Source organism: Elephas maximus, chromosome X (assembly GCF_024166365.1).
Source record: "Elephas maximus indicus isolate mEleMax1 chromosome X, mEleMax1 primary haplotype, whole genome shotgun sequence".
Lineage (NCBI taxonomy): Eukaryota > Metazoa > Chordata > Mammalia > Proboscidea > Elephantidae > Elephas > Elephas maximus.
Genome location: NC_064846.1, coordinates 32,562,446 through 32,585,715, shown reverse-complemented (window position 1 = coordinate 32,585,715; position 23,270 = coordinate 32,562,446). Strand labels below are relative to the sequence as shown.

The following is a 23,270-nucleotide window of genomic DNA, read 5'->3' as shown; positions in this document are numbered from 1 at the left end:
TTCCACTTGAAAGTTTGTACGTGGCACCAACAAAGCTTCCATTCTTTTGAGTTAAGGCTAGTACGCTGTTTGTCTAAGAGCAATATTGCTCTTTTTTAATTTTAGTTACATGAGCATGCAGCATACCTTGTGGATAGCATGTGGGACTGTGCTACCGAGCTGCTGAAAGACTGGGAATGTATGAATAGCTTGCTGCTGGAAGAGCCACTTAGTGGAGAGGAAGGTAAGGACATTTAATTATGGCATTTTTGTTGTTAAAATGTCTTATATAATTTTGTTTTCAGAAACATGAAACGTACAATTGCTCTCAACATTCTCTAATTTTTTTTGTATCTAGGTATGCTTTCTTTGCTCTAATGCGTGGAACAGTGGTGAATAGATTTGGAATGCTGAGGGGTTTAGGAAAGTTTAACCTTTCTGTGATACAATAATGGGATTGTCTTCAGTACATTAGGCCAGATTCTATTCACAGGCAGAAGAAACTTATGTAATAATTACAAGTGGCATAGAGGGAGAAAAAATGGGTTAACTCTTTGTGTTTTTCCCCCCAGCATTAACAGACAGACAAGAGAGTGCTCTCATTGAAATAATGCTTTGTACCATTAGACAAGCAGCTGAATGTCATCCTCCCGTGGGAAGGGGGACAGGAAAAAGGGTATGCCAATGTATTTTCAGTATTGTAAAGTGTATTTCTCCTTTTTCAATATTCTTTAAAAAAAAATCGTTTTTTTGAATCATATATTTAATTTTTCAGATGACCTTTGCTTATAAATATGTTTGAACTAAACTTTAAGGCATTAGCTTTTTACTCTACCCAATTTGAGATATTTTAAACTTAGTTAGATACTTTGCTAGTTAATGCAGGCAATACACTGATCAACAGTCTTTTCCTTAAAGACTGAATTTAGTGCACCCTTTTAGAATGCTGCATTTGGCTCTTTTGCTTAATTTATAGATTTGTCTTCTTTTAATACAAAATGACAAATAAAACTAGATATAATTATTCATTAAAACAGGGAAATTCATGTTTCCTAGAATCAGATTTTTATGGTATTATTCCAAAGATGGCATTTTACACCAACAATTTCATAAGCTTTCAAACTTTACCATGACAGTAAGAAATACATTTTTGTATTGTGGCTTACCACAAACCTATGTATGTATTTTTGAGTAACAAACAGTACTGAAACTTACAGTGTGCAATGCATTCTATTTTATTTCTTTTTGCCTCATTTTTCACTTGCTAGTGGCAACTTATTACATTGAATTCATTACTCGTAGGCCGTGGCCCACAGCTTAGAGTAGGCTGAAATGCTGTTCAATTCCATTATTATATAAGATCCTAAACTACGTTTCCTGTTCCTAACTGCTTCTCCTTCTATCCATACCTAGAGTTGGTCAGTCTAATTCTTCATTGATTGGTCCTCTACAGCTATTGAAAGTTTTTTTATTTTAGTATTTTAGTAATGTGCACATTATTCTCTTTGGTGTCTGTTTTGGGGTTACAGTTTTATAGTAGAAATTTTTGTATCATTTTAAAAATAGTTTATTACTTATTTTATATGTTGTCACTATAACTGGAGCACTTAACAGTGTTAATGGGCTTAATAAACATTTATAAACGTCTTTGTGTTACTTTAGGTGCTGACAGCGAAGGAGAAGAAGACCCAGTTAGATGACAGGACAAAAATCACTGAACTTTTTGCTGTGGCCCTTCCTCAGTTATTAGCAAAAGTAAGTTTGTTTCACTATCATAGTGTTGTTAAAAAAACTTCAGGTTTTATTTGATATTCCACACAGAAAATTATCATAATGTTTATATGCCATCATTGTGATATTTTTGACATGCTCTTTTTTTCCCCAAAGTACTCTGTAGATGCAGAAAAGGTGACTAACTTGTTACAGTTGCCTCAGTACTTTGATTTGGAAATATATACCACTGGACGATTAGAAAAGGTAAGATGTTTTCTGTGTATTAAAAAATCCTGAAGAAAAATTGTTTGCTTGGTTCATCCCATCATACTGTGTGAAATACAATTTTGTAATTTCTTAATGTGAAAGGACACCTATTTCTTATGGTTTTTATATTTTAGATCAGTTGGATTTAGAGCATGGTGCTAATGAGGCTTCCTCCCATTACTTCATGTCCACAGCCATACCCTTATTCTAGCCATAAGTGATTATGTACCCATGAGAATTTGTGGAGTTTGATGGTGGGTCACTGGATAATAACAGTTACATAAAATGGAGCTAATATTCTTTGAGCACGATTCCTAGGAACTGTTATAAGTTCTTTACATATATTAACACCGTATATTTTCATCATAGCCCTAGGAATTAGTTATTATTCCTCTTAAAGTTGAGGAAATAAGTATGGGTAGATCAATGTATTTATTTACTCTGACTAGAAAAGCACCTTAAAATATATGTCCTACTGGTTGGAGACACGGCTTATCTGTCAGTTTGTCATACTGTAGTGGCTTGTGTGTTGCTGTGATGCTGTAAGCTATGCCACAGGTATTTCAAATACAGCAGGGTCACCCATGGTGGGCAGGTTTCAGTCAAGCTACCAGACTAAGACAGACTGGGAAGAAAGAGTTGGCGATCGACTTCTGGAAAATTGGCCAGTGAAAACCTATGGATAGCAGCAGAACATTGTCTGATATAATGCTGCAAGGTGAACCCCTCAGGTTGGAAGGCACTCAAAATAAGATTGGGGAATAGCTGCCTCCTTAAAGTAGAGTTGACCTTAATCGTGTGGGTGGGTTAAAACTTTCGGGACCTTCATTTGGTGATCTGGCACAACTATAAATGGAAAGAAACAGTTGCAAACATCCATTAATAATGTGGAAAATAAGAAGTTCCAAGGATGGGAAAATGTAAAGTTGTCAGAAATGAAATGGAATGCTTGAAGATCAATGTACTAGGTATTGGTGAGCTGAAATGGAGTGGTATTGGCCATTTTGAATCAGACAGTCATATGGTCTACTCTGCCAGGAATGACAAAGAAGAATGGGGTTGAATTCATTGTGAAAAGAACAAAATCTATCCAGAAATACAATGCTGTCAGTGATAGGGTAGTGTCCATATGCCTACAAGGAAGACCAGTTAATACAACTATTCAAATTTACACACTAACCACTAATGCCAAAGATGAAGAAATTGAAGATTTTTTACCAACTTTCGCAGTCTGAAATTGATGAAATATGCAATCAAGATGCATTGATAATTGATGGTTGGAACCGAAAGTTGGAAACAAAGAAGGATCAGTAGTTAGAAAATATGGTCTTGGAGATAGAAGTTACGTAAGGGAGATTGAATGATAGAATTTTGCAAGACCAATGTCTTATTTATTGAAAATAGCCTTTTTTAAATAACACAAACTGTGGCTTATTACACCTGGACCTCACTGGATGGAATAAAGAAGGAATCAAATTGACTACATCTATGGAAAAGATGATGGAGAAGCACTCGATATCGTCAGAACAAGGCCAGGGGTCTACTGTGGAACAGGGAATTTATCATATGCACGTTCAGCTTTAAGCTGAAAATTAAAACAATTCCACGAGTGCCAAAGTACAGCCTTGAGTATATACCACCTGAATTCAGAGACCATCTCAAGAATAGATTTGACACATTGAACACTAAAGACTGAAAACCAGACGAGTTGTGGAATGACATCAAGGACATCATCTATGAAGAAACCAAAAAGTCATTAAAAAGACGAGAAAAAAGAAAAGACCAAGATAGTTGTCAGAGGAGACTCTGAAACTTGCTCATGAAAGTCAAACAGCTAAAGCAAAAGGAAGAATCGATGAAGTAAAAGATCTGAGCAGAAAATTTCAAAGGGTAGCCTCACGAAGACAGAGTACAGTATCGTAACGACATGTGCAAAGACCTGGAGTTAGAAAACCAAAAGGGAAGAACACGCTCAGCATTTCTCAAGCTGAAAGAACTGGAAGAAGAAATTCAAGCTTCAAGTTGTAATACTGAAGGATTCTATGGGCAAGAAAGTGAATGATACAGGAGGCATCAAAAGAAGATGGAAGGAATACACAGTCACTGTACCGAAAAGAATTGGTCAGTGTTCAACCATTTCAGGAGGTAGCATATGATCAAGAACCAATGGTACTGAAGGAAGAAGTCCAAGCTGCACTGAAGACGGTGGTGAAAAACAAGGCTTCAAGAATTGACAGAATATCATCAATCGAGATGTTTCAACAAATGGATGCAGGGCTGGAAGTGCTCACTCATCTATGCCAAGAAATTTGAAAGACAGCTACCTGGTCAACTGACAGGAAGTGATCCATATTTGTGCCCATTCCAAAGAAGGGTGATCCCACAGAATGCAGAAATTGTCAAAAAATATCATTAATATCACATGCAAGTAAAATTTTGCTGAAGATAATTAAAAAATGGTTGCAGCAGTACATCAACAGGGAACTGCCAGAAAGGCAAGCCAGAATCAGAAGAGGATGTGGAACCAGGGATATCATGGCTGATGTCAGATGGATCTTGGCTAAAAGCAGGGAATACCAGGAAGATGTTTGCCTGTGTTTTATTGACTATGCAAAGGCATTCGACTGTGTGGATCATATCAAATTACGGGTATCATTGCAAAGTATGAGAATTCCAGAATACTTAACTGTGGCCATGCCGAACCTATACATAGACCAAGAGGAAGTTGTTTGAATAAAACAAGCATGGTTTAAAATTGGAGATGTGTGTCAGGGTTGTATCCTTTCACCATACTTACTCAACCTGTATGCTGAGCAAATAATCCGAGAAGCTGGACTATATGAAGAAGAACGGGGCATCAGGATTGAAGGAAGACTCATTAACAATCTGCGATAAGCAGTTCATACAACCTTGGTTGCCAAAAGCAAAGAGGACTTGAAGCACTTACTAATGAAGATAAAAAACTGCAGCCTTCACTACGGATTATATCTCAACATAAAGAAGACAAAAATCCTCACAACTGGACCAATAAAAGAATGAAGTTTCAAGGATTTCATTTTATTTGGATCCACAGTGAACACCCATGTAAACAGCAGTCAGGAAATCAAATGACGTATTGTATTGGGCAGATCTGCTGCAAAAGATCTCTTTAAAGTGTTAAAAAGGAAAGGTGTTACTTTAAGGACCGAGGTGCACCTGACCCAAGCCATGGTGTTCTCAGTCTCCTCATACACATGCGAAAGCTAGACAATGAATAAGGAAGACCGAAGCAGAATTTATATCTTTGAATTATGGTGTTGGCGAGGAATACTGAATATACCATGGACTGCCAGAAGAAGGCACAGATGTGTCTTCAAAGAAGTACAGTCAAAATGCTTCTTTGAATTGAGGATGGTGAGCCTTCATCTCAACTACTTTGGATGTGTTATCAAGAGGGACCAGGCCCTGGAGAAGAAAACCGTGGTTGGCAAAGTAGACTGTCAGTGAAAAAGAGGAAGAGCCTCAACAAGGTGGATTGACACGGTGGCTGCAATAATGGGTTCAAACACAGCCACAATTGTGAAGATGTCACAGGACTGGTCAGTGTTTCATTCTGTTGTACATAGGGTCCCTATGAGTTGGAACTGACTCAAGGAACCTAACAACAGCTGGTCTTAAAGTTACTTTATCTGAAGCATTTCCCTGTAAGCCTATTGTACTTACCTTATTTGTAATGATAAATTTTGATTTTTCAGCATTTGGATGCCTTATTGCGACAGATTCGGAATATAGTAGAGAAGCACACAGATACAGATGTTTTGGAAGCATGTTCTAAAACTTATCATGCACTGTGTAATGAAGAGTTCACAATCTTCAACAGAGTAGATATTTCCAGAAGTCAACTGATAGATGAATTGGCAGATAAATTTAACAGACTTCTTGAAGATTTTCTGCAAGAGGTACGCATTAAAAGTTTCTTTTTTTGAGTTGTGCCCCTCCCTTTTAGTAACCTAATTTGTCAACCAAGTTTTAGTCATGATGATAGTCCCTAGCAGTATGTTGAAAAGATGTTCAGGCTTTTCATGCTGTGACTCATCTTGCTACTATTACTCCTTCACCAAAATAGAAAGGTGGTAGGATTGTGTGACTTGGAGAAGGTGAAAGCAAAACTAACATCTTTCCTGGTTTTGGAAAATAAAATCATTGAAAGAAATGATCTGAGAAATTACCTGGTATCAGTTGAGTAAGGGGCTATTAGGGAATAGGGTGTTAATAGAACAGGAAAGCAGAGCTAGACTGTGGCCATGTAGCCTCAAAAAGTAGGGTTTTTCTTTCTTTTTTTCTTACAATGTTTTGGCAGTGTTGGTGAGGAAAATGCCATTGTGACCTTTGGTGTTATAAAGCCTTGAAAATTTGCTATTATAGCTGTTGTTGCTTTTGGTATTTCATGCGTTGTACTATTCCAGGAGACTCATTTACTACATGACACTATGCCATACTAGTTTTTTTTTTTTTTAAACTGTTATTGTTGTATGTTCTGGAAATATATTTTAATAAATGGGTCATAATTTTCAATCATTTTTGGAGTAACATTATTCCACACTAATTATAGTTAGTGAAAATATATTGATGTAGAATTATTAGATTCTTAGTTAAAAATTTTAATTACTTTGCTTTTGGATGAATATGACTGTGTGAGTAGGACAAGTTCATTTAAAATTAAATAATAATTGATTAATTAAATTCAGTTACTTTGTGGAAAAATTAGATTTTAAAAACAAGTGTTGTTTGAGAGACCTGGAGTTCAGTATACTAAATTCAGTAGTGTAAAATTTTGAAAAACCTAGGTTACCCTCACTGGGAAAGTATTTTAACAAATAATGACACCCAGGAAAGACAAGCACATCTAGTCTTTATTCAGAGATTTTTTTCCCCCCACTTACTTGTGATTGGTCTGATATAGAGTCACTATGAGTTGGAATCCACTTGACAGCAGTTGAATATACCAGTGTGTGTGTATATATATATTCAATATACTGTGTTCAACTGTGATGTATCTTTCTCAGTAGCAGCATATTTAGTGTACATACGTTTGTCTTTCTGTTTTTCTTGTTTGGGTATAAGTGTGATAACAGCTCTGTGTTGACCCCTTATCCCAGCTCTTGTGCCTTAAATTTGGTCAGATCATGGCATTGAATGACAAGGTTAATTTGTGGTTTAAATACTGGGTTACTGATCTTTCAGGGTGGCATCACCGTTTTGACACCCTGGAATTCTTCATTTTGGCGGTTAATAATGTTTAATATCATATAATTATATTTTAATAGGGTGAAGAGCCTGATGAAGATGATGCATACCAGGTATTATCAACTTTGAAGAGGATCACTGCTTTTCATAAGTAAGTGTGTAATTTTTAAGTTTCTGATTTCTAAAACCATAGTAAAATCAACAGGTATTTTGTGGGATATGTTATGAGAAATCTTGTGCTTATAGATTTGTGTTGCAGATTTCTTATAATTTTAAGAAGAAAGTACTTGGTGTATAATATTTTGAATTGGGGATTTACTGAGAAATTACTGTTTAACATACTTTTTTTTATTTAGAAAAAAAAAGACCTTTTGTTGTTGTCGAGGGACATGTTAAAAAGTTACTATATATTTACTTGAACAGCATTTTGTTAACACTCAAATCCAAAACAACTATGATGAAGTTTAGGTTTTTAATATAACTTAATTCTTTTTTACAGTGCCCACGATCTTTCAAAATGGGATTTATTTGCTTGTAATTACAAACTATTGAAAACCGGAATTGAAAATGGAGACATGCCTGAGCAGGTATTTATTTAATTTATAATTTGCATATTTAACTTTGCAAAAGAAAATTTGTGGGTTTTTAATTGTATTCTCTTGTTTTTTTTTTTTTTTAAACAGATTGTTATTCATGCACTGCAGTGTACTCACTATGTAATCCTTTGGCAGTTGGCAAAGATAACTGAAAGCAGCTCCACAAAGGTTTGTGGTGGTTCACTGGTGTTTTTATTAAATTAGATATCATTAACTTTTCAGCAAATGTGCAACAAATTTCTGCTTATTTTTAATCTACTCTTTATGAACATGTATATACTTTTTTAAAATAGTCTGATTGTCGTTTGATGTGTATTCAGTGAAAGAAAATATGGTTTGTTTTAAGTAGTATGATTTTAAATTAAAAGCTGCTGTGTTCGTATTCGAAGGTTGTGTAATATATGGCTTTTCATATTATTGGCAAGACTACTGAGTACAGATAGAAGGATAGCCTTTGTGAATCATGACCAAGAGTCTTTAAAACAAAAACCCATCTATTAGATTCCATCAATTGACGATAACAAGCCTGTTGCCCCAGATCTTCTTAGGTCGTTATTGTTTGGGATTATCTTGTTCGTATTGAAGATTTCTTAAGTGACGTTCCAAATTCATGATAAATCATTTCCTAATTCAGTATAATATTCCAGGTACTAGATCATAGAACTTTGAAAACTTGATCCATAATGGTAATCCCTGATGTCTTTAGTAATTGAACTAAACAGCCCTTCCTTATACATTTGTAAATTGGAAGCTTAAACTTTGTACTTTGTAGTTAGAGATGCTGTTTTAAAATGTTCTTTGGGTGCATTTTTATAAACATTAAGTAATTTCTGGGAGTTACAGGATTAGTTGCTCCACGGTATTTTCCTTAGAAAAGGGTCCTTACAATAATGTTTGTTTTGCATAGATCCTCAGAAATATTTTAAAGGCTTAGAATTTCTGTGTTATATCCACAAATGGATTTTTTTTTCCCTTGAAGAGTCAATGTGTCATTGTATTAAGTAGTAGGCTTTTTCTCAGATACCGAAGAAGTTTATTTTACTAAATATCAAACTTGTAGTAGTAACCATGACATTAGTGTATATGATTGCTCACCTATGTTTTGGAAACATTGAGTTAAAAATTAAAACGGGAAAAAAGTTATATTTGTAATGATGGGAAATGGATAAAAAGTGAATGTTAGAGAATAAAAAATATCGATGGTGAAGCTTGATTGAGATTCTTCACCAAATGGGATCTCCATGTTAAACCTGTTACTAATATATCAACTTGAGTGTTACATACCAAATATGTACTGATATTATATCAATTGACGTGCAGTATCAGAAGATGAGCCATAGGTTGTACCTCAAATAAATTAATGTGGTTAATCTTTATTGATAATTAAGCAGATTGATCTGTTAATTTCTATTTTAAATTAACTGGTAAATATTTAGAAATAGAGAACAAAAACAGTAACATTAATTTTTTTAGTGTAAGTTTAAGAGACATTTTACTGATTTTTAAATTGGAACAAGTAATACCCCAAACTGATTTTTTGTATGTTGTTGAGTTTTTAAATAGTATAACCAATATCTTACAAATAAGAAATGGAAAATGCTGCCCCTTCTTTACTAACCATTCTCTTCCATTCATGGTGAACTGGTTACCCTTCAAATTATAAAGTCAGTATAAAACATAAATCTTTAAGCATTTTGGGCCAGCAGCTTTATTAAAGATACACATTTACAGTCATAAAAGTGTTCTCTTTCTGAAGGATCCAGTGCACTGAGGCTATTACCCATTACCATACCTGAAATTTTTAAGACTACAATTTGGTGAGATTTGTTAAAAAACATGGTCTAAAATTTTTCATGTTTAAAAAAAAATTGTAAATCATAAAGAAGAAATTTAATCTAGGAAATGAGCAGACGTAATATAATGAAATATATGACAAGGTTTTTATGTACTTTGAACATTGTAAAGAATAATGATTTTTTAATACCATATTTTAAACCTTCCATGTTAAATTTTTTCAAGGAGGATTTGCTGCGTTTAAAGAAACAAATGAGAGTATTTTGTCAGATATGTCAGCATTACCTGACTAACGTGAATACTACTGTTAAGGAGCAGGTTAGTAATTACTGTAAATATTTTTTGTAAGCAACCCTTATAAATCTGAACTAATATAGAAGGTATAATACTAAGATTGAACAAAGTAGAAGTATATTGTATCTACCAATGTATATATCATGCTCAAAAAATAGATTAATACGTAGGGCTTGTACATAATGTAATTGATTTGTGAATATCATTACGGAGCTTATAATTAGCACCATATGTAACCCATGTGTTGTAGGTATCCTGTAGTGTTGTTTCTTAATGGCACACTAGGTAAAGAGACCCATTTAAAACAAACGAGGTGTATAAAATTAACAAAAGTTATTACTTCTGAAAGCAACAAGAATGTCCCAGATAAAAAAGGACAATGAGGTTTTGCCATCTCTGAAAATATTATCAGATGTTGACATTCCTGCCACTGCTGCCACCTGTCTTGATTAAATGAGTTATTTTTCCTTGTATGAAGTAAGAATTTTTAATCATTTACCTACCTTCAAAGTTTTACCATTCCACCCCATATACCATCATGATTCTATTACTGTTAACCTCCTCATTCTGGAAATAGATTGTTTCCTTGTGTAATAAATAGGTAGTTTTCCCATTTATTAAATGAAGCTCTGTTCCTGGAACTAAGATCCTCTTCTGTTCTAATTCCCTTATTTAGAAGAATAAGGTTTATTCAACTCATGTTTTTAAAAACCTATGGGGAACGTGTTTTGATAAGCATTATTTTCTAAGAAACATTAATATGGTATAGTCAAAATACGTATGGTGATTTCAAAAGTTCTTTGACCATTCCATTGGCTCAACCTCAATAGTCACCTGGAGTGCTATTTGTGATAGCTTGTGGCATGTTGGGTGCTGTTCATTTTATAGTGCATTGTATTTTCAAAATCACGAAGAAAGTTGTTCAGATATAGCTAACTGTTATCATTTATCTTTATTTTATTTTAAAATATCAAGACTAATTTTAACAAAATGTATTTGACCTTTCGTAGTTATAATTTTACTTTCAGTGCCAAACCGTTAGTCTCTTTCCCCTTCCTCATTTCCAACACCCTCTCATACATACGTGTTTGTGTACATATAAATTAGAAGATATTAAATGGCAAAGATAAGATCCAGTTACTGAATTTTATGCCTTCCTTACAGAAGTATGAAGTATATTGCTATAAGTATTATTGCTGAATTATTTCCAGTTTGAAGTATATAGTGTTGGCACTGTGGCAGTCAAGGATGTGGGACTTGAATTTCAGTCTCTGCAATTCAGATGAAAGCGACAAGGTTTCCGAAGGTAGTAAATGGAGTTTAGGATTACACTTCCTGTAATGTTTTATGAGGAAGAATGCGTAGATGTAAACCTAGGACACGAAATATTATTTGATATATTTGTATATGCCACCAGCATTTTCAGCTTAATATTACGTATCCTTTACAGTGTCAACACATAATTTCTTACCGATTACCTTGGGTAACCTCTTATATAATCTGCCGTTCGGGCTTTGAATATTGTTTAGTCATTAAACAGCCTGCATGTCAGTCTTCCTAATGGCTTCCAAGAATATGTCCTGGTCAACCCACTTGACCTGCTGGTTTACCTAATTAAACATCACCATACTTGTCATCTTACACCCTCAGTGTGTATATTGCAAAAGTTTTTGTAAACTCAGTTATCCTGATAGGTGTAAATTATGACTATATTCGTAAAACGAAGAGACTTAAAGAAGGGATAAAAGTATAAAGTAAAGAGAAAAAGTAAATGTGTTTAGTTCCCAAAGACAAAACTGTTAAGATCTGCTTTGTGCTGTGTGTTATGATCTGTGTATTCAGCTGTAGCCTTCCTTTTTAAATTTTCTAGATGAGTTTGTGACCCAAAAGTTATATATTTTCATTACCCATCCCAGTTAGGTAATTAACTTTTTCCATTTACTGTCTGACTAATCTTACCTGAATTACACTCCATTTTAAACTCATGGCAAGGTTTTTAATCAACCCTTGGGCTTAAGCTCCTCGAGATAATAATTTCAACCTTATGTTTATTATGATACTATCAGGCTTACCTGATGAGTAGTAAGCAGGCCACATCTGGTTATGTTTTTCTCTACTTAATCACTGCAGCATGTTGACAATGAGAGTGCTTCAAAAGCACCATAGACTTTGGAATCTCCTAATACTCTGAGTATATGGGGTTTTTTTCTCCCCCATAGAGCAAAAGAATGGAATCAAGTTTATACGTTATTTCACATTTGCAAATGCATAATGTGAAGTGTTGTGGTATAGTGCAAAGAGTGTGGGATTTGGAGTCAGAAAACCTGAGTTTGAGTCCTAGCGCTATACTTTTTGGCAGTCTTAACGTTGCACAAGTCACTCGAAGTTACTGAAAATAAAGAAGTAGAATGCTTATGAAATTACTTTGTAGCCAGTACAGGATTGTGCAAATATTCAGTCATTATTACACAAATTATACTTCTCAGGTTTAAAATCTTAGGAAAATACTTAATACTGATTTTTCTTAGGAATTTCAAATATAGAAAGTTAGAATCTGTTTTTATGTTAAACATGTAAGTTAGTTGGGGCAATTAGTGATGAGAAACCTTGGTTTATAGCATGTTTTCTCTCTCTTTTAATAGGCCTTCACTATTCTGTGTGACATTTTGATGATCTTCAGCCATCAGATAATGTCAGGAGGACGTGACATGTTAGAGCCATTAGTTTATACTCCTGATTCTTCGTTGCAGTCCGAGTTGCTCAGCTTCATTTTGGATCATGTCTTCATTGAACAGGATGATGATAGCAACAGTGCAGGTAATTTTACTGCCATCTTTTTGTTAATTCTGTGGGTCCTACATACATCAAATGTAAATAATAAGGTAAAGTTCTATGCTAGTGTATGCTTCTTTTTATTCTTAAAATAGGAAACACAGGCACATGTTCCAGCATATTTTTGTTCATTTTTTATACTATTGGAAGACAGTATGATGTCCCAGAACATAGACTTTGGAGCCATAATTATGTTTCTTACTAGGCCTGAGCCTGTTTTTAAATTAGGAGCTACTGCACAGAATTACTGTGAGGTTTAATGAAAATTGAGTAAAGTGCTTAGTATAGTGCCTGGGCATATAGCAGTTTCTCATTAAAATTTACTCTCCCTTCCCCTTACTTGATATTAATATCCATATTTAGGTATTCAGAGGAGAATAAGGTGTTTCTTTGCAAAACAGCATTTTTGTTACATAATTTTATTAACATAGGTCTTGATGTTTCAGGGTTATTAGTCAGTGTGATTTCTGAATATTAGAAAATGTTCGAAACCACTCTAAAATTCTGAGGCAATGTGAAACATTCACATGAGCCTGCAGTCCAATCAGATCAGCCTTGCCTATTGATTTCTTTTCACGCTCTGATTGCATACACAGATGCCTTATTTGAATAAGAAGTTGTGGGGGGAAAAGTTGTATTTGGTGTATTTGTTTTTAATTTGAAGTTAGACTTGATGGAAAATATAACATTAGCATGTGCATATACATGTATAAACTGACAAATCACTCAGGATCCAAATAAATATATGTAATTCCAAAAAAAAACCCCAAACATACCCCTTGCTGTCAAGTTGATTCCAACTCATATCCTAGGCATGCCTTTATCGTTTATTTGTAGTAGTAGAGGGCTTTTTTCTCCAGTACTAACACAGTTGAGAAGCCTAAAGTAAGCTGAGAAGCCTAAAGTAGCTAAAACAGCTGTAAAGGTTCACACACTCAAGTTCTACTTATCACTTTTCACTCTCAGCTATTGATTTAGTTACACCTTTTTTTTCTCCACATTAACTTGACAAACATTTATTGGTCAGCAGGCAGTATACTAGGTGATACAGTTATCAAGAAATGAGACAATGTCCTTTCCTTCAAGAATTCACCTTCAAGTAGAAAACACTGTTCTATAAACAAGTAATTATAATGGCAATGCGATGTTAGAGGCATGTACGAAGTGTTGTGAGAGTATAGAGGAAGTTTCTAACTGGTCTGCAGGGGTCAAAAAAGGCTTTGTGATTATGTCACATCTGAAATTGAGTCTAAAAGGTTGAGACTTTTAAAAACTTCCATGAGAAAGATTGGTTGCAGTCCAAAAAGTGATACAAAAATCACAGTTTTGGTATATAACCCCTTTGTTAATTGGGGACAGCCCCTACTTCATTTTGACCATGGTAAGTAGAATTGAGAATAAACTGGACAGCACTCCTGAATTTTTTAAGGAACTTCTTGAAATTGCCCACACTTGTCTCCCTGGAATTTTTCTTTCTAGTTACACATTTTAAACAAAGTATTCCAGTCCTATGGAAATATATAAAATGTAACAGATACCTACATACCCACCACCAGTATTTGTCACATGTTGGCATATTTGTTTCAGATTTATTTTAAGAAGTAAATCGTAGTTAGAAAAGAAACCCTCATCTGTATCTTTCTCCAATCCCATTATTCTCCCTTCTTCCCTGAAGAGAACTACTATACTGACTTTGCTGTTTATCGTGCCCTTGTGTTTTAAATTTACTTTACCAGGAACTTATGTATCCATTCACAATATGTAGTTTTATTTTCTGTTGCTAACTTCTATGTAAATGGTATTGTGTTGAACATTTTATTTTGTAACTTGCTTTTTTGAGATTAATGTTATTTTTGAGATTTATTAGTGTTGACATGTGGCTGCAGTTTATTCATCTTGACTGCTGTGTTACATGAGTTATATGTGGTTATATGAATTAACCACAATTTACTTACCTATTTTCCTATTGATGGACACTTAGGTTACTTTCAGTTTTTCCCTTTTACAAATAGTGTTACAATAAATATACATGTCTCCTTCAGCACATGTGTAAGAGCTTTTCTATTGTATATCTAAGAGTGGAATTTCTAGATTATAGTGGATTATAGCCTATGTACATCTTAAACTTGACCACCCAAAGCCAAACAAACCCATCATTGAGTCGATTCCAACTCATAGCAACCCTATAGGACAGAGTAGAACTGCCCCATAATGTTTCCAAGGCTGTAAATCTTTACAGAAGCAGACGGCCACATCTTTCTCACACAGAACGGCTGGTGAGTTCAAACCACAGACCTTTTTGGTCTGCAGCTGAGTGCTTTAACAGCTATACCACCAGGGCTCCTTTATCTTGACCACATGTTGCCAAATTATTCACCAAGGTAGTTGTATCATTTTTACCCTCCCTCCCATCAGCAGTATATGGGAGTTTTCATTACTTTTCATCCTCTTCCAACCCCTGGTATTGTAGACCCTGGGTTATTTGTTGGCTGACATCAGATTAGAAAGGAGCAGTAAAATAGGGGACTGCATCTGGAGATGATGCACTGACAATACATATAATAATCACTTGTAACTGTCAGACCCTGTGTGTTAAAAAGGCACTTCTAAATTCTTTAATCCCTGTGAGGGAAAAGGTGACTAATTTTCAATAAGTAAGGAGTGGAAAAAGTAAATGTCAAGGCTGAAAATAAAATTTTAATATCTGGGTAATTTAGTCTGGAGGAAAATGTGCAGGCTTCTTGTTCCTGAGAGCAGCACTGAACAGTGATTAGAAACAATATCATGTAGAAATTGTCTATAATAATGACCATCATTAACAAAAGGTAATCTTTTAATCTTTTTTAAAAGTGTAAATAGTATGGTATAGTTTTATAAGCCAGTGGCGTTGACATTCTGGAACATGTGCTTGTGATAACTTAAAACCTTTTCTGATGGTCTACGTTAAACAAATGCCTATTCTCAAAAATCGGTTCTAATTTACTAGCAGTTATCAACGATTACCAGGAGTATTATTTAAAACAAACAAACACACACAAAAAACTTGTTTAAAAGAGCTTTCTTATTTTATACTTTTTTTGTGTTGAGACTCTTATATTGAAGAGCTGACGGTATGTGCAGACTATTCGTGAAGAAGGAAATACATGAGTAGCTAAAAGTCATAAAAAGACTTTAACTTTACTGGTAACAAAAGGAATGTTAATATGAGATTGTTTTTAACATGTAATTTTGTTTGTAAAACCTATCCAGAGAAAAATTCTTTACCCAATTTTTTATGTAAAAGGCTTCATCACAATTTTATTTACAAGTAATTGGAAACATTACTTTGGCAGTACTTTGAGGCTTCAGTGAGGCTTCTCCCACTAAGAATTTAGAAATAAGTCTGTCCTTTGAGAAATGAATATCAAGATCCCACATTATGGATTGGAGCAGAAATATACAATGCTATCTTAAAAAGACAGCTTCCCAGGCCAGTGTAACGGAATGTATTTAATGTCTCTAAAGAAAAAAAATGTGTCATTAAGAATCAGGGATGATCTCTAAAGAAAAAAAATGTGTCGTTAAGAATCAGGGATGAGGAGGGGGGAAATAGAGTTTTTGAGGGTTAGCTGCATCCAGGGAAGAAGGAACCTTAACTGACAGCACTGGGATATGTAGTTCTCATTGGCAAACTATTCTTATTAGGGAAGTAGATAAATTAGTGTTAGACCAGCTTAGCCTGACTTCACTAACCATCAGTTTCTCCATCTCACTCCATTTGTGCATGTTCCATGTTCACCAAGCAACCTTCTGATTGTTAACTTGGTTTCACAAGAAATTTCATCTGATGGAATAAATGCACTGGTCATTCAGTAAAATACTAAGACTGAGTATATTTGAGTTATAGTATTATGGGTAAGGAAACACTGGTGGCGTAGTGGTTAAGTGCTATGGCTGCTAACCAAAGGGTTGGCAGTTCGAATCCGCCAGGCACTCCTTGGAAACTCTATGGGGCAGTTCTGCTCTGTCCTATAGGGTCGCTGTGGGTCGGAACCGACTTGACGGCACTGGGTTTTGGGTTTTTTTGTTATTACGGGTAATTTAAAATTTTATTTTAAATGTCCTTATTTTTCAAATTCTCAAAAAATGAGGATGTTTTATGATGAGAGTTGAAGAAAAATAATTTGGTTGAAGAAAAATACAGATGGCTTAATGTTTAGAACTCTTTTCCCAGATGGTCAGCAGGAGGACGAAGCCAGTAAAATTGAAGCTCTGCACAAGAGGAGAAATTTACTCGCAGCATTTTGTAAGCTAATTGTATATACTGTGGTGGAGATGAATACAGCTGCAGATATCTTCAAGCAGTATATGAAGGTAAACTTGAAAAATGGAAAGCTGAGATAGATATAAAATGCTTAAATGATAAAGTAGCAGTTTGACTTTTGCCGTTGAATTTTTTTAAAATAGTAAATTGCTTCTGTAGTATAAAAAATGATATGATATTTTAAAATCTTTAATATTTTCATTAACATTTCTTCATTCCCCCCCCCCCCCAATTAATGGATACCGTGAGAGGGTTTTTTGAGTTCATTGACATTTAAAATACTGGAAACTGTCTTAACTGTCACTGTTAAGAATTGCATTTGTGATTTAGTTTAAGATGGCAGGGCGATACCACTCCTCTGCTTGATGTAGCATTAACAAGTGCTCTTTTAGGGGTCAGGAGACCTGAGTGGTAGGTAGTCTTGGCTTGATTACTATGCAGCATGTGCTCTTAAGCAACTCAGTACCTTTTGAGGCCTGAGTTTCTTCATCTCTTCCACTGTAATAGCTAAGGTTCCTTTTGGTTCTACAAGTCTGATTTGATTCATAGTGAGTTATTAACAATTTTCATAAATATATGGAAGATTCTCTAATTTTTTTAAGTCACAATAAAGAGGATATTACTAACTGTAGTAAGGAAATGTGACTAAATGTGGTGAGACAATTTTTCTTTATTCCTTTCTCAAATAAAATCTTGAGATGCAAAGGTAAACTTTTTTTAATCATTAGCTTTCAAGAAATAAAATATATCTAGTGAATTTGTCAAATACTGGTTAATCCTCTCTTTGGAATATTTCACTGCATGGTAAAACTCTAGCACCATGAAACAATTTGAAAATTATTTTGGAACTTTGGCATGATAATTGTTAGAGTTTTTGGTTGTTTTTAAACTAAGATTGTTTATAAAGTCATTTAACAAATTTTAAACTTTTAGACTTAGGTGTTCTAGATTAAAGTCAATTTTAGTAGCCATAAACTAAAACCAAAACGTTTGCTGTCGCGTCAGTTGTGACTCAAGGCGTGATTATCCTGTCAGTGTCTGAAAGTTGTTGAATATATATTTTGGAACAGGACCTTAAATTAGAAAAAAATTCCATGCAATATGTAATGTAGATAATCACAATAAATTTTCTTTTTAAGTGCTGTGTACAGGTTGTTAGTTTCTATAAAAAAAACTAAAGTTAGAAATTGCACGTGAAGTACATTTTCTATAGCAATGAATAACTTTCACAGATATGAAAGTAATGATTGTATTCATCGCCTTAATAGTTCACAAAGAGTGTGAGAACTTTGTTTATATCTTTTGTGTTACTTGTGAAAATCTGCAGAACCTAATTATTGTTTTATACATCCTTTACTTAAAATCGAGTCCTGAGCTTAATTTGATTAGATCTTAACTGTCTGATATTTATGTTACTGAAGTAATCCCTGTGCACTTAGAGATAATCATAAAGTGTTGGTAACAATATTTGGTACCATTTCTTTCGTGCCTTTGAGGGCATGATTTCTGCCAAATGCATGCTTCCTGACAAGCTTACGTGAATAACCTAAAATGAGTATTACTGTCTAATAGATTAAAAAGATACAGCTCTGCTAATTTGTGTAAATTTCTTTTCTAGTATTACAATGACTATGGAGATATTATCAAGGAAACAATGAGTAAAACAAGACAGATAGACAAAATTCAGTGTGCAAAGACACTTATACTCAGTTTGCAACAGGTAAGACATTAAGTATACTTATATTAACTCATACTTAATAGTTTACAGGGTAACAGAAAATTGGGCAAAGGATATGATAGACAATTCATAAAAAATAGAAATATGAGATATTCAACCTGCCTAGTAGACTAAGAAGTGCAAGTGAGATTATATTTTGCTTTCAGAATGGTAAGGCTGACAAAACCTATAGCTGTCTAAGGTATGGGGAAAATGAGTACATGCATCAGCAGTATAGATTGGTACAACCTTCCTGGTAGGCAATTTATGTAAAAATTTAAAACGTGTATATCATTTAAGATAGCAATTCTGCTTTTAAAACTTTATCCAAGATACTAATAGGATAAGTTTGCAAAATAGGTGTACATGCTTTACATTTCAGCATTCTTAAGTAGCAAGAAATCATAACTGCTCCCAAAATAGGGTATTAGATAAATATGTAACACGTCCCTGCAATGGCTATTTTGTAGCACTTAAAAATAAATGAGTGTAGGTCTATAATCAAAACGCAACAGCCATTTTCATTTTAGTACTGATGAAAATGAGGCAGGTTTAATTTAGGTAAAAAGTAATTGCCTTATGTACCTGTTAGAGACCAACCTGGTCCACTTCAATTTGATAAACTCTGGATTTTTAGAAATGTAGATATGAAAGTTCTTAATTTCATTGGCAAATTCAAATAGTCTTTATTAAAATGAATAAAATTTATAAAATACTGCTTACTGCAGAAAGTATGGAAAATGGAAAAAAAAAGGTTACCTCTTAAGTTTTTCACTTAGGAATAACCTTTTTAATTTTTAATAACCTTAATTTTAGTATGCGTACATGTAATCCTAGTTTTTATAAAATTAAATCATATCGAGCCATTGGCAGCCTGCTCTTTTTTTGTATTAACAAATCATGAACACCTTCACACAATTACTTTCCTCAGCATTTTGAATGACTGTGTAACATTCCATTTTATAAATATACCATTATTGAACCAAGATCTCTTGTTTGATGTTGAGGTCTTTCACAATTTTGCCGTTATAAATAGCAGTGAAACAAATATTTCTGTGCGTATGCACTGTGCAGAAATGTTATTACCATCATGATTTTTTTTAAGGTAAAATCCTAAAATTAGGCTTGATTCTTAAAGGTTGTGAAAATTCTTAAGCTTTCACTACATATTGCCGAAAAGTTGTCTCAGTTTATGCTCCCAGCAGCTCAGAGTGCTCATTTCACTGTATTATTATCAGTAGTGGGCATTATCTTTTTAAAACTTTGTTAATTTGGTAGTTGAAAAATAGCATTTTCTTTTGTTTACTTAATGATGAAAGTTTTGATTTGAAGATTCATCACTTAAGAATAAATAGTGAGAATAACAGAGCGTAGTTGTCTAATCATTTAGTGGACTTCTTTTTTCTTTGTATTTTCTTTATATGAATGTTAATATCCAGTTAATACCAGTAGAAGAGAATTCTGTCAAAACTAACCTAAAGAGTTTCTAATGTCAACAACTACTGTAGTCTTAATCTACGAAGTGCTGCAGTTTTAGTCATTTATATCATGTGTTTTTTAAAAATACATGTTATAAAATATAATGCCTTATTTACCGAGATCTTAACTGTATTTTTAATAGGAAAGATGGTATTTTAAAAGGTGTTCATAATTCTTAATTATTAAAGACTATAATATGCTTTCTATCCAAACAGCTCTTTAATGAAATGATACAGGAAAATGGCTATAATTTTGATAGATCATCCCCAACATTCAGTGGCATAAAAGAACTTGCTCGACGTTTTGCTTTAACTTTTGGACTTGATCAGTTGAAAACCAGAGAAGCCATTGCCATGCTACACAAGTAATCTCCAAATATTTTATTCATTTCTGTCATTTCGTAGTTATGAATTTTTTTGTACCTAACCCTTTCATTTGGAATAACCAAATAAATAGATGCCATATGATTTGTTTACAAATCTATACCATATTCTCTTTTCTTGAGTTTAAGAACCAGTTATAGCAATATATCTCAATTAGCAAATGAACTGCGGCTAAAACACCCTTAATAGGAAAGTTTATGTTTCAATTAATACCATTCAGAATCTTTTATAAATTAATGTGAAGGAAAGCAGTATATTTATCAAGAGTTACAAAATCTCCTTTTCCAAAACTTTCGACATAGTCTCACTGCTAGGCGGAGAACTCTTTGAGGTTTAACTCCTTTGCCTCAAGCTTTCTCTTTCTGGTTCTTTTCTCTATCTTGTAATGACTTTTTCCATAGTTTTGGGCCACAACTTTTTATTTGTATATTTTATTCCCCTTATGAAAAATCAGAAATCATCTGGTTTTATTTTGGGTATATAACTTCGTGATCCATTACACCTTTGAAGTGTGGATACGTACTAGAGCTTTAACATAACCAATATTTACATATTAATACTGTTTATCTCTGAATTGTGGATTAAAAATCTTTGCCTTTGGGAAAATCAAGTGGCTTGGGCTTTCCTTCACTGACAGCTTCCTGCTTTACTTGTGTCTCTTTTTTTCCTTTCTGATTTAGTTATTAAAGTGTTAAATGTCTCCCTGATAATGTTTTTCCGCTGTTGTTAAAGTTATTCCCACAGCTTCCCCAACTTAAATTCACTCTCTCCTTTTTTTTTTTTTCACCTTGCTTTAAAACTCTCAAATTCATTTTATTTTTCTTTTAATACATTGGATGAAAGTTTTAGGTGATATTTAGGGACCATACATGTGGGTAATGATTTTAAGAAGTAATATATGATTTTCTTTATGTAATAGCTTGTCTTCTTTCATTTCCAAAATCTATTTGGATTCATTTTTACTCAGTTACAATTTTGATGTAGTGTAATGTTAAATTGATATAACTACATTGCTACATAAACATAGTTAAAGGGCCCTGAATGGAGTTATTTTAAAAATTTACTTTCAAATCAGTTGGTTAAAAATAAGTCTTTGTTATTTTTAAGTTAGCCCTTTGTGCTATAGTAGGTCTCCTATATGTCTTGAAAACTTTAGAAAGTGTATCAATCATTATATGACAGACTTTGGGTTATTTCCGTGGGAAAAAAGTACTGAAGAAAGAATATAGATATACCAGACCACAGTCAAACTGAAGGGCTAGTCCCTTAATTCTGAAGGTTAGAGGAACATTTTATTGCTGGCGTGTGGGGGGGGGGGGGGGCGGAGCGGAGAGGGGGTTGTGTGTTTGTTTTGGTTTAAAAAAAGTAACAGTGGCATAAAATGTAAATATATTTGCTTATTTTCACACTACAGCCTTTTTACTTTCTATTCCTTGAATTAAATACATGCCAAAATAGTGGAAAGAAATTAAGAGAATTTTCCTTTCTAAGTTATTAAATTTTTATATTGTAGTCCCTTAAATGTTTGTTTATATCTTTTTTCTCTTTGCAGAGATGGCATAGAATTTGCTTTTAAAGAACCTAATCCACAAGGGGAGAGCCATCCACCTTTAAATTTGGCATTTCTTGATATTCTGAGTGAATTTTCTTCTAAACTACTCCGACAAGACAAAAGAACCGTGTATGTGTTTACTAGAAATGTTCTGTTTAGCTTTGTTTTAGAATTTGTGTGTGTGTGTGTGTGTGTGTGTGTTTTAGGTGAAAGTTTACAGCTCAAGTTAGTTTCTCATACAAAAATGTATACACACATTGTTATGTGACCCTAGTTATTCTCCCTATAATGTGACAGCACGCTGCTTTCCACCCTGGATTTCCCGTGTCCATTCAACCAGCTCCTGTCCCTTTCTGCCTTCTCATCTCGCCTCTGGACAGGAGCTGCCCATTTAGTCTCGTGTATCTACTTGAACTAAGAAGCACACTCTTCACGAGTATCATTTTATGTCTTACAGTTCAGTCTATTCTTTGAAGAGTTGGCTTTGGGAATGGTTTTTAGTTCTGGGTCAACAGAGAGTCTGGGGGTGCTTTAAAATTCTTAAGAGTAATCGTTATACTTAGTTTCTGTCCCCTCCAAACACAAGGACTAAAATTGTAGGCATTAATGTGTGAAAGACTTAGTACTTCAGAAATTTTTAAATTTAAGGATTACAACTATATTTTTTATATAATACTCTTTTATTTCTGTGAGTTCCTCTCTCAGTGTATTTGTGGCTTTCGAGGTATAACTTGAATACTTTATGTAGTCTTGTTCGCATTCTTAACTTGGAGTGAACATTTAAAAGACAGTAAGATTGGTCATCCACCAGGAGCCATCCTAGTTTTTCTGTGTCTTGAGCTGTGACTACACTGGAAAGTAGAAGTTGCTATTTTATCTTTTACTTTAATTAATTTTTCTGTCCTCAACAGACCATTTAAGCAGGGAACTTTTCTGGTTTAGTCTCCTAAAATGGTGAATTATAAGAGAGGCAAACAAATGGAATTAATTTCCCATAATCTTTGCACCGCTGCCGCTTGGCTTTGAGGTATAAAAGGGCAGAAGAATATGAATGTAACTCATAGTATAGATAACATCTTCCAGCTTTTAAATAGCATATTCAGGTTAGCGGTAGCCTGGGGAGGCAGTAGGGGAA

The 23,270-nt window shown here is 34.0% G+C and overlaps 1 protein-coding gene across 6 annotated transcripts in view; it reads left to right on the top strand.

The window, feature by feature from the left end:
• The window catches only part of STAG2 (stromal antigen 2), a 133,349-nt gene that overhangs the window by 93,300 nt on the left and 16,779 nt on the right, over positions 1-23,270 (top strand). For all 6 annotated transcript variants that reach the window (XM_049871230.1, XM_049871234.1, XM_049871231.1 and 3 more), the window contains exons 15-28: positions 106-223; positions 552-655; positions 1,642-1,734; positions 1,867-1,956; positions 5,694-5,897; positions 7,266-7,336; positions 7,685-7,772; positions 7,869-7,949; positions 9,801-9,893; positions 12,512-12,686; positions 16,915-17,054; positions 18,623-18,724; positions 20,416-20,564; positions 22,136-22,264. In XM_049871230.1, coding sequence (XP_049727187.1) covers positions 106-223; positions 552-655; positions 1,642-1,734; positions 1,867-1,956; positions 5,694-5,897; positions 7,266-7,336; positions 7,685-7,772; positions 7,869-7,949; positions 9,801-9,893; positions 12,512-12,686; positions 16,915-17,054; positions 18,623-18,724; positions 20,416-20,564; positions 22,136-22,264 — 1,637 coding nt within the window. The remainder of the gene's footprint in view (positions 1-105; positions 224-551; positions 656-1,641; positions 1,735-1,866; positions 1,957-5,693; positions 5,898-7,265; positions 7,337-7,684; positions 7,773-7,868; positions 7,950-9,800; positions 9,894-12,511; positions 12,687-16,914; positions 17,055-18,622; positions 18,725-20,415; positions 20,565-22,135; positions 22,265-23,270) is intronic.